Source organism: Pelobates fuscus, chromosome 13 (assembly GCF_036172605.1).
Source record: "Pelobates fuscus isolate aPelFus1 chromosome 13, aPelFus1.pri, whole genome shotgun sequence".
NCBI lineage: Eukaryota > Metazoa > Chordata > Amphibia > Anura > Pelobatidae > Pelobates > Pelobates fuscus.
The window spans coordinates 62208238-62220438 of record NC_086329.1 but is presented as its reverse complement, the minus strand read 5'-3'; the positions used below and the strand labels follow the sequence as shown (position 1 = coordinate 62220438).

Here is a 12201-nt window from a genome sequence, read left to right as displayed (position 1 = left end):
CTTCCTGCCAGCCCCGCTCCTACAGCCCATCCACTGGACCACCAGGGAGTGAGAGCCCCCCTCCCTGGCCAGCTAACAGGCAGGGAGGGGGGACGAAAAAATAAAAATATTAATAAAACAAATAAGAAAAAAAATATTAAAATAGTAACAAAAAAAAATAATACAATTAATAATAAAATAAAAAAATAATTACCTAAAAAAAATAAAAAAAAAATAAAGATAATAATTAAATAATAATTAAGAAAATGCCCAACCCCCACCAATGCTCTGCACACACACACACACACTCACACATACACACACTGCATTCTTACACACACTGCACTGCATTCATACACACACACTGCACTGCATTCATACACACACACTGCACTGCATTCATACACACACACACTGCATTCATACACACACACTGCATTCATACACACACACTGCATTCATACACACACACTGCATTCATACACACACACTGCATTCATACACACACACTGCATTCATACACACACACACACACTGCACTCATACACACACACACACACTGCACTCATACACACACACACTGCACTCATACACACACACACTGCACTCATACACACACACACTGCACTCATACACACACACACTGCACTCATACACACACACACACTGCACTCATACACACACACACACTGCACTCATACACACACACACACTGCACTCATACACACACACTGCACTCATACACACACACTGCACTCATACACACACACTGCACTCATACACACACACTGCACTCATACACACACACTGCACTCATACACACACACTGCACTCATACACACACACTGCACTCATTATACACACACTGCACTCCATTCATTATATACACACTGCACTCATACACACTGCATACACACACACTGCATTCATATACACACTGCATTCATTATATACACACGCTGTAAATAAATATTCAGTTAATATAATTTTTTTAGGATCTAATTTTATTTAGAAATTTACCAGTAGCTGCTTCATTTCCCACCCTAGTCTTATACTCGAGTCAATACGTTTTCCCAATTTTTGGGGGTAAAATTAGGGGCCTCGGCTTATATTCGGGTCGGCTTATACTCGAGTATATACGGTACATATATATGAAATGTGTTTTGTCTGCTTTCTCATGTTTTCTTTAAAAATGGTACATATATGACAAATTCTCCAAGGGTATGCAAACTTTTGAGCACAACTTTAACTGAGAAAATGTAGATGAACACCAATGCAATCAAGCATACAGGGAATAAGTCACCCCAGTCCAGCCACGAATCAGGCTGTAAACCTATTCTAAAAACCTTCATCCACAACAAAACCAAATGTGAAGTGAAGAAAGTATGTATAAATCGACTTAAAGTGTACAGCTTCCCAAAGGTTACTGTAAAACAGAAAAATATATATAATCTCACAAAACTGGGATACAGCTGTTAAAAAAAAATTACATAGTGTAATATTTCCAAAATGGTACCAAATTACACTTTTACTGGTAACACTCCCGATGTGATTGAATTAGTGTCACCTTAAGGGTGACACTTCTACCAGTAAAAGTGTAAGTTGATATGATTTTGGATATATTACACTATGTATTATTTTTCTTTTAACAGCTGTATCACAGGTTTGTGTGATATATACGAGTCAGGCTAGTCCTCAATTCAGGAAAGATACACAGCAAAGTTGTTCATATGTAGAGGCCCAGCAGGCTCTCCATAATAGGATGTAAGGCAGATAAACTTTCGTTAGCAACCAACCTTTGATTGCAACCTGCACCTTCAATCTATGGAACATTCTACCACTGGCTCCGGAATCATTGACCCAGAAAAGCCCCATATTGAATCTCCTGAGGAAGGGCTAGTGTTTTCCCCAGGGATGTGAATGGTGCCCAGAGGTATATCCCTGCACGGGTCTAGATCTATGTGGCAGTTGGACAGTCACCATCTTGCCTCAAGCCCACTGGTTTAGAGCCCAGTGAAGATAAAATTAAGAAGCTTGATTATAAATCTGCCACGTAGTTTCAACCAAATTTGTGAGGACAGTTTGTCTCATTTCCATAGGCCTCACAATCTCCACCATCTCCATCTGTAAGTACATGCGGTCAACCATCTTATGAGTTTGTTCCCACAGTCCCAGAACAACCGTAAGCCTCCACAGTGTGGTCCATTTAGGACCTAGATGGTGTGACACTAGTTACTCCTACTGTTGGAAAGAGGAGCTGCTTGATACTCCCGTGGATAAGATTCCAAACTGGTTTCGGTCACATTATAACAGGGAAAAAGGATGAAGAAATCTCCAACAAAAAGGAGCTCCTTAAGTAGGTAATCATCTAGCATGACAATCAGGAGTCACCCCCCAAAAAAATTAATTCAACCAAGTTTTGATGAAAGATAATTGTTACACGAATAGTTTTAATGTCACTACGTAAATGCCTAAGAGGACTATTTTGTTTTTACAAAATTATTCTTTATTGACATGTCTTTGGTCAATTCCCAAGATAGGAAGTATGTTTAACTATCCATCTAGTGAAGTGTGAAAAATCAAAATGAAACTTAGAAATCCAAACCTCTACCTCGCATCAGGCACCTCAAGTCTTGGCTCCATTGTCATTCACTCTTATAAGCTTAGTACTTAGCACATCCCATGCAACATAGATAAAAGCATACTGAGAAGAGGAGAAATGTAACAAGGTTTATATTTCTCCTCCTCATGTGCAAAGTGTGCAGTGGCTGTGCCTGGACTGAAGTAGATTGTGCTTAGTTTGCTACCTTTGTATTATAAATAACATGTAGAATCACAAAAAAAAAAGTTATTGGTGATTTTCAATGTTTCATTCAGCACTTTAATATCTAGTAAAGTGACAATTCCTGTGTAACATTATACCAGCATACCATTTTTTTAATTTTATTTTTTACAAATGTTTAGCCTTAAAATAGTAATTTTTTCCCCCCACAATATTTACCCTGTCACTTTCACAAATCCACTGTCCAAATTAAATAATGTTTTTAAGTATTTTTCACATAGACCCCTTCCCACACCAAAATGAGACAATCCAATCATCACAGAATAGATGGGAAGTGCTCCACAAACTGATACCACAAACTGATACCACAACTGCCACACAGCCAAATTCACTATTTAGTAAACAGTGTTTTAGTATCTGGAAAGCCATAGACTGCTCATGGGATGAAAGTGCTTTTTTGGCTAACTGACTGACAGCCCTTGTGAAAAAAAGTGCCTATGAGGTTTAGACTGACACAGTCAATTGGTGTAATTAAAGTGAAAGTCCAAAATAATGGCATAACACATCAAAAGGGCCAAATCTTCCTCCATCACAAATGCAGACACTCTTGGAAGTAGAATTTAGTCAATAAATAGTAAAACAGGCTATCCAAACACCTAATTACAAGGGCTTTGGTAAAAGGAAAACTTAGGGCAGTACATGTTTTAATACAGACTTACACAATTTAAAATTTAAAAAGTTTCATTAAAGGGACACTCCAGGCACCCAGACCATTTCTGCCCATTGAGTGGTCTGGGTGCCAACTCCCACTACACTTAACCCTGCAAGTGTAATTATTGCAGTTTTTTTATAAACTGCAATAATTACATTGCAGGGTTAACTCCACCTCTAGTGGCTGTCTACTAGACAGCCACTAGCGGGCACTTCCTGATTCATAGCAAAGATTTTCTTTGCTAGAGTGTCGCTGGACGTCCTCATGCTGTGTGGAAATCTTTTTCAATGCTCTCCTATGGGGAGACCTAATGCGCGTGCGCGGCATTGCCGCGCATGCGCATTAGGTTTCCTCAGCCAGCGGGCGGGATCAGTCTCGCCCACCGGGGCTGTCGTGATTACAGGGTAGGAGCGATGCCGACACGAAACCACCGCCGAGGGACATCAGCGGGGTCTCAGGTAAGTGAGACCCCTTCAGCTACCTGGGATGGGAGGGAGAGGGAACCTGCAGTGCCAGGAAAACGGATTGTTTTCCTGGCACTGGAGTTTTCCTTTAACACTCGCTGCTTATGACATGGTTATTATAATAGTATCTGCCCAAAATATCTGATTGCCATTGACCCATTAATATTATTACTGAAGAATACTTCCTCCTTGGGTAGCCGGGGAAATCTTAGGTTTTTGACAAACTGCTAGGAAATAGAAAAACATTTTTTAAAAATACCATGAAAGTAAAACGCTTTTAAAAAAAAAATAAAAAAAAATTATTATATATATATATATATATATATATATATATATATATATATATATATATATATATATATATATATATAAATAAATATAGATAATAGCATGGCACTCTCCTTAAAAAATATAGTAGGATACCTGCCTGGGTGCAATCCACGTTGCGTTGCATATATAACAAGATTGAGAATATAGGATGCACTCACAGAACTTGGTAAAAAAAATCCGTTATTTTATTTAATAAAGGTGTAAACCCAAAACCGACGTTTCGACCTCTGCGGGTCTTTTTCAAGGTTGAAAAAGACCCGCAGAGGTCGAAACGTCGGTTTTGGGTTTACACCTTTATTAAATAAAATAACAGATATAGATATAGATATAGATATAGATATAGACATAGACATAGACACACACACACACACACATACATACACACACACACACACACACATACACACACACACACACACATTAACACTTAGTTTTTAGTATATTTTACTCAGTTCATTATTAGTGTTCCCATTGGCCATGATTTTCTCGTAGTTAAGGATCACTTTATGGGGCAGTCCAATGTACTTCCCTTAAAGGGACACTATAGTCACCCAGACCACTTCAACTCAATGAAGTGGTCTGGCCAGGTCCCTCAGGATTTAACCCTTCACATGTAAACATATCAGTTTTAGAGAAACTGCTATGTTTACATAGCAGGGTTAATCCAACCTCTAGTGGCTGTATTCCTGACAGCCGCTAGAACCGCTTTTGCGACGTTGGATGCGAAATTCGCTTTCAGCGTGCAGAACATCCGTAGGAAAGCATAAAGAAATGCTTCTCTATGGACTGTTTGAATGCAAACGCGCGGCACTTGCCATGCATGCGCATTCCGCTCCACTAGGGAGATGTCGTCGGGGGAGGAGAAGTCACCAGCGCCGAGGGAGCCCAGCACTGGATTAAGTTAAATGGCTGAAGAGGTTTTAATCCCTTCAACCCAGCGGGAGGGGTACCCTTAGGGTGAGGGTTCCCCAAGGATGACAGTATGAGGAAAACGAGTTTGTTTTCCTGACCCTATAGTGATCCTTTAACCCCTTAACGACGAGTGACGGACGAGGTCCGTCACACAGGGGAAAGCGTTAATGACGAGTGACGGACCTCGTCTGTCACTCGTTAAAATTAACGCCGCGATCGCGCAGTGCCGGCGATCGCGGGGTTAATGCTGTTGCTGGGTCCCTCCGAGTCCGGATATCCCAGCCCATGTGATCGCTGTGACAGCCAGTCACAGCGGTCACAATGCTGTTGGGATATCTGATCCGCCTCCCTCCACCTCGTGTGGGTTTGTGAAGTGGAGAGAGACGGATCGGTGCTACATTGTGTCCCAGAAGAATAGTTAAGGTTCAAAAAAAGTTCCCAATCCCTTTACCCTTTATTTAGAAAAAAAAAATAACCCTTTCCCTGCTGCTTGATCACTGCTAGCAGTGATCAATATACAGGTCACAGTACTTTACTGTGATCTATTTTTTTTTTTTTTACTTTCAAGGGTTAATTTTTAGTTTTTTTGTAACCCTAAGGGGTTAAATTTTATTATTTGATTTTATTAATTTGTGATTTAGTTATTTTGGTGGGTGGAATTTAGTGGGAATTAGGGAATAAATAAAAAAATAAAATAAAAAAAAAACATTTTTTGTTAGAGTTTAGTGGAATTAGGGAATAAATAAAAAATAAAAATAAAAAAAAAAACATTTTTTGTTAGAGTTTTGTTAGCTGTGTTAGCGCTATTAACAAGGTTTAGGAAGTATAGCGCAGAAGAGGCTTATGCCCTGTTAGCGGCCGACTCAGAGGCGACTGACACTGCCTCAGAGAGTGAAGCAGGGAGTGACGCAGGGGACAGGGACTATGTGCCAGATACTGCAGGACCATCAGGGGAAATCGACGATTCCCCTAATGCTGAACATGGCGCAGATGACTGGGTACCCCCTAATAATTTTTCACCAGACATCCCAGTGTTTACAGCCAATCCTGGCATACAGGCTGACCTGTCTGCCTATAGTGCGCTGGATGTTATGCAGCTGTTCTTGGGGGATGAGATTTTTGGGGAGATAGTCACCCAGACTAATCTCTATGCGGAGCAATATCTGGCACGCAATCCAGACTCTCTTATCTCCAGGAAACAGAGATGGAACCCAACCAGTGTGCCAGAATTAAAACAATTCTGGGCACTGACCATGTTAATGGGGCTAATTAAAAAGCCCACAATTAGGATGTATTGGTCCAAACATCCTATTTGCAATACCCCCATTTTTGCCGAGACAATGACGAGGGAAAGATATGAAGACATACTAAGATTTATGCACTTTAGTGATAATAGCAAGTGCCCCCCAAAAGGTGATCCACAGTATGATCTTCTTTACAAAATACGCCCTTTAATTGTCCACTTTAACAGTAAATTTGCCACTATATATACCCCCAATAAAAACATTTCCATTGACGAGTCCTTAATGAAGTTTAAGGGAAGACTGGGGTTTAGACAATATATCCCATCCAAAAGATCCCGATATGGGATAAAATTTTATAAACTATGTGAAAGTGGCAGTGGCTACGTATACACCTTCCGTGTATACGAAGGAAGGGATAGCCACCTTGATCCCCCAGGGTGCCCAGATATAGTAGGGACAAGTGGGAAAATTGTCTGGGACTTAATAATGCCACTACTTAATAAAGGTTATCATCTATACATCGATAACTTTTATAATAGCATCCCACTGTTAAAAATGTTGTACTGCTTCGAGACCGTGGCCTGTGGCACTATTCGGAAGAGTCGCACAGGTTTCCCAAAGGCTCTAGCGAACAAAAAAATGAAAAGGGGGGAAACAGCAGCTCTCTGCCAGAATGAACTGCTGGCACTCAAGTACAGGGATAAAAAGGATGTTTTCATCTTAACCACCATCCATGGTGAAAACACTCGGAGGGTCGCAGTTCGTGGCAGAGACGAATATAAACGGGTGCCAGTCTGCATACGGCAATATAATCGGCATATGGAGGGCGTTGACCTGTCCGATCAACTGATGCAGCCGTATTTGATCATGAGAAAGACCAGGGCATGGTATAAAAAATTGGGCATATACCTGATGCAGTTGGCAATCCACAATACCTTTGTCATTTTTAAAAAGGCAAATGCTGGGCTGAAAAGCACTTTTCTTTCTTTCCAGTTTGAGCTAATTTCTAAGCTGCTAGAATGCCACACAAGGAGACCATCAGTGGAGCCTAGCAGAATAATGGAGGCAGGTCACTTCTGCTTTAAGATTCCACCAACCCCTAAAAAACAAAACCCCCAGAAAAGGTGCAGGGTGTGTTACAAGAGGGGCGTAAGAGTTGAGACCAGCTATTACTGCCCTGATTGCCCCTCTCAGCCCGGCCTATGTATTGGCCATTGTTTTAAAATTTTTCACACCCAGGCCGAATAAGTAGACCAGTTTTGGGGTGTAATTTTAGTTATCTGTCTGATTGGTTACCGAATCTTGGCTTTGTCTACCGTTTATCCTGTCTTCTCTGATCCTTGACCTCGGCTTGTCCTATCGTTGTTCCGTTTCTCTTTACTCCTTTGACCTCGGCTTGTACCTTGACAATTCTCTGCTTGTATAGCCCGGCCATTCTAAGGACCGGTATTACAAGTTTCTCTCTCTGTGTTCTCTCTCTTTGTGGTCTGTCTGTGTTTTGGTTTCGGAATCCATGACAGCTTTGCCCGGGACGCAGATGACTGGGTACTACCCCCGGATAAGTTTACCTCAACTATTCCTCCTTTTCACAGCAAATAGTATGCACTTGTTCATAATTTGAATTGATGAGCTGCTTATACTTAAAAATATATGTGGCCTTTGAGAGGTAATTTGCAGTCCTGAGCTGCTAAAATGAGACTTGGGCCCAGCATCCACTTTTGAAAAATATGGAAGTGGTGTGTCTCCAATGTGCCCCTTCAACATCCACATAACCCTGAAAAGGGTACACATGGGGGTATCATTGCACTAAGATGACATAGATGACATAGGCCTTTGTGGGGTAGTTTGAATTTAAAACCTGCTAAGATGCTTGGAAATTGCACATAGACCCAGCGTCAAAATTCAAAGTTTGGTAAAAACTCATATGACTTGGTCTCCAATGTGCCCCTTCAACATCCACATAACCATGAAAAAGGTACACATGTGGGTATCGTTGCACTAAGATGACATAGCTAAGCAACATATTAAATGTTATACTGCCATAGCACACATAAGGATAGCAAAATATAAAGTAACATCTCCAAGTGTGTGTCAAAAAGGCAGGCAAAAATGCCAATTGCAACGAGACTTGGTACACTAAGGTTTAGAATATACCTTTTGAAGTACCCCAGGGTGTCTACTTTAAGAAATGGTAGCCCTTTGTGGGGTAGTTTGAATTTAAAACCTGCTAAGATGCTTGGAAATTGCACATAGGCCCAGCGTCAAAATTCAAAGTTTGGTAAAAACTCATATGGCTTGGTCTCCTATATGGCACTGTAGCTTCACGAAATAGTGCCAAAGACATACGATGGGGGTGTCATTTTACTCAGAAGACTTAGCTGAACATAATTTGGGGGGTTTGAACTTAGTGGCACATGTGAAATATACAAAATGCCCAGCACAAATACAATCCATATGTAAAAAACGCACAAAATTTTTTACCACATACTTTGGCATCTAATGGTGAAAAAATGGGGGCATGTTAAGGCACAATATGCACCTTATGAGATACCCTGGAGTGTCTACTTTTACAAATGGTAGGCCTTTGTGGGTTTTTTTTGAACAGTCAAACTGTTATAATACCAAATGGAAGCATAGGCTCATTAAATCCATCTCTCAAAATTCTACTGTGAATACTGAAAAGGACAGGTCTCCTGTATGGCACTGTAGCTTCACGAAATAGTGCCAAAGACATACAATGGGGGTACCGTTGTACTCGGCAGATGTAACTGAACACATAATAAAACTTTGTACAGGAATAGCACACACCAACTTTACAAAATACACATGAGAAGTTCTTTGTTATAAGTTTGCGTGCCAAAAACCCAAAAAAACTCAATTTTACTCCAATATTTAGCAGAGGTTGGCGTTGAAATGGTTACGTAGAAAGTGTCAAAACAACCTTAGGTAAATAGCCTGTGATGTCTACTTTATATAAATATATACTTTTGTGTGGAAATTTTGTTTTCTTTTATGGCTATTAAGCTTACAAGACACACATACCAAATTCTAAAATCGCTCCACATTAAAAGTTTATTTTACTCCTTGTGCTTTGTGACCTGTAACTACCAAAAAAAAACTGAAAATCCCAGACACATTATATATTCTGTAAATCAGAACAACTAAATGCATTTATTTTTAATTACTTTCCTTAACCTGCACTAATTGTGCACACATTATTATTGCAAAAACTGTAAAAAAAAAAAACCACAACATTTTCATTTTTTTGCATTTTTCTGTATTTTTTTTATAATAAATAAGCATTTATGTATATATATATGTTACATCAAATTAAAGCCCTTTCTGTCCTTTAAAAAACGGTATATAATATGCGTCGGTGCAATAAATTAGTCAAATGCAAATTGCAGTTGAACGCAAAAAGCAAAAAATGCAAAAAATGCCGTTGTCATAAAGTGAAAGACAAGCTTCCGAAGCTCTGTCCTTAAGGGGTTAAATATATTAAAGGATATGTTAAAGCTTGTAAATAAATGTAACTGTGCCACTGCATGTCATGTATCACTTATAAAAAAAAAAACGAAAAGCTCTTGAAATGCACACATATATACACACGTCCTGTAGTTGCTACTTGTCCCCATACTGTGCCAGATTATAGCCTAACGCCATGTTAGTTGCATCTCCCACCTCAATACCCCCACAAAAATGTCAGGGCATACACAATAGAAGAGTATGACGATTCCCACTAGGAAAGGTGACACGAGTCATTACCCGCCAGAAAGCCAGGGTATGGGGGTGCACACAGAGAGTCGGGTAAAAACGTTTATGCAGGACCAGGACTCCGATGGCATTCACTAAAACACAATGTGAGGCAAGCTGGCAGGCTGAGAGACACGAGTTGTCATGTAAATAAAGGGCGCCATGAAGGACTGGGCGGGCAGCGGTAGGGGCGTCTTACTACTCACGTAAAATGTATGGGAGGCTGGATACTGAGAACAAACTAGGCCGTTCCTATGATAGAATGCTTTCAAATTACGTCAAAGGGCACGAGTACAACGTATAGGGGTCCAGGATTGGAGTTCATTGTTGTGCTACCATGACAAATAGAAAAAAGTTCCAGTAATGTAAACCCCAATCCAATATGAAACTACCATATCCCAAAATGTTTCTACTGACTTCAAGACGATAAGAAAATTATAAAGGGTAGAATGGATGTGGGTACAACTATTGTATTTGAAATTACAGGTTTCGTTACAAAAAAAAAAAAAAAAAAAAAAGGCACCAGTTTACTTTATAGCTTTTAAACAGATACAATTCAATACAATAAGGGGATATTCACTAAACAGTGCACATTGCAGTTTCATTGCAATTTAGTGAATAAACTCCTGGTGGTGGAGTACATATCAGAATTGGAAATACAGTACATGTATATAGATTATAGCACATTATTTGGGCAATTCAACTCCCCCCTCAACTGGTCTACATATTGCAATAACACCACACTATTTAGCAAGTGACCCCCATAACAAATAAGATCAGAACACCAAACTGCTTGTTATGAGCATCTATCACTAAATTCCTGCATCAGTTTAACAAACGACCAAAAAGCCGCTTAGTGTATCTCTATACCACGAGTTACCCTGTATGCCAACATAATATAGGGTAAGTAATGATCTACTTCATGGGTTTATCCAGAACAGCCTATAATCTCATTTTGCCCGTCGTTTTCTTATTCCTACTCTTGTCACCCCCCAAAAAAAGGGGGGGGGGGGGAGAGGGGTGGTATAGAACACTATGTTATACAGAGAATCCCACGTGACAAAAATGGATACAACCATTCTAGAGGGCTATTTCAAAGCAATATCTGAACGTTCCAAACACATAGCCATCGCTTTCTCATGATGGATGAATAGTGTGGTGGACAATATTCCAGAATTAGCTCCATAATGTAACAGTACAGATTGCTTTGCATTCTAATCCACCATGATTAACCCCCAGCAATAGGTACTCGGGCACGTTCATTAGCGTTTAAAACACAACCAGAAATCTGGGGATTTGCCAACCCCATTCTACTACTGTCCTACAAAAATACATATGATCAGACAACCAGGCCTCGAGTGGTAGAGTATGGAGTAATCCTTTCGTGCATTGAACGAGGATCTCTTACCTCCAACCCTGTACATATTTGCAGCCATGACTATCAGGAAGAGGGGATCCAACTTGCTCCCCCCCTTCGGTGCTTTTTTTTTCCCTTGCACGCCTGGGTTCCTCCCCTGTTCTGTCGGGATTTTTTTTTTTTTCACATTCAGGATAGCTCCAGCAATGATCACCCTCCTTCAGGTGAGATTAGAAGCTTCTTTTTGGAAAATGGTGGATCGATCAGCAAAGGAGGAGGGGAAAAGGAGAAACGGATGCATTTAAAGAGGCAGTGCCTTGCCTCCTGGTGGCAAAGTGCTTGAAGGAAGAAGAGTAGAAAATGAGCAGTATTATGGTACTGACAGTACTGAATAAAGGGAGGGCAAGGAGATGGAAACTGCCGCATATTTTTCACCACTGTCAAAACGTTTTTTTAACATTGTCAATATTTTTCTTTTCAAATAATTTTTATTACATTGTCAATATTTTTCATTGGCTAAATATATCATTATATATTTTCTGCATTATGATATATTTATCATTTCATCGCATTCCTATGAATACCGTATTGCTTACATTTAAAAAAAAACGGAATGGTGTGGTTTTTTTTTTTTTTCAACTTTTTTTCAATTCAACATACTTATGGAA

At 39.9% G+C, this 12201-nt stretch overlaps 1 protein-coding gene across 8 annotated transcripts in view; it reads right to left on the bottom strand.

Annotated features, from left to right (window-relative positions):
* The window catches only part of MTA1 (metastasis associated 1), a 170243-nt gene extending 158414 nt beyond the window's left edge, over positions 1 to 11829 (bottom strand). For all 8 annotated transcript variants that reach the window (XM_063439103.1, XM_063439105.1, XM_063439104.1 and 5 more), the window contains exon 1: positions 11585 to 11829. In XM_063439103.1, coding sequence (XP_063295173.1) covers positions 11585 to 11612 — 28 coding nt within the window. In that variant the 5' untranslated portion in view covers positions 11613 to 11829. The remainder of the gene's footprint in view (positions 1 to 11584) is intronic.
* Positions 11830 to 12201: the final 372 nt, after the last annotated feature.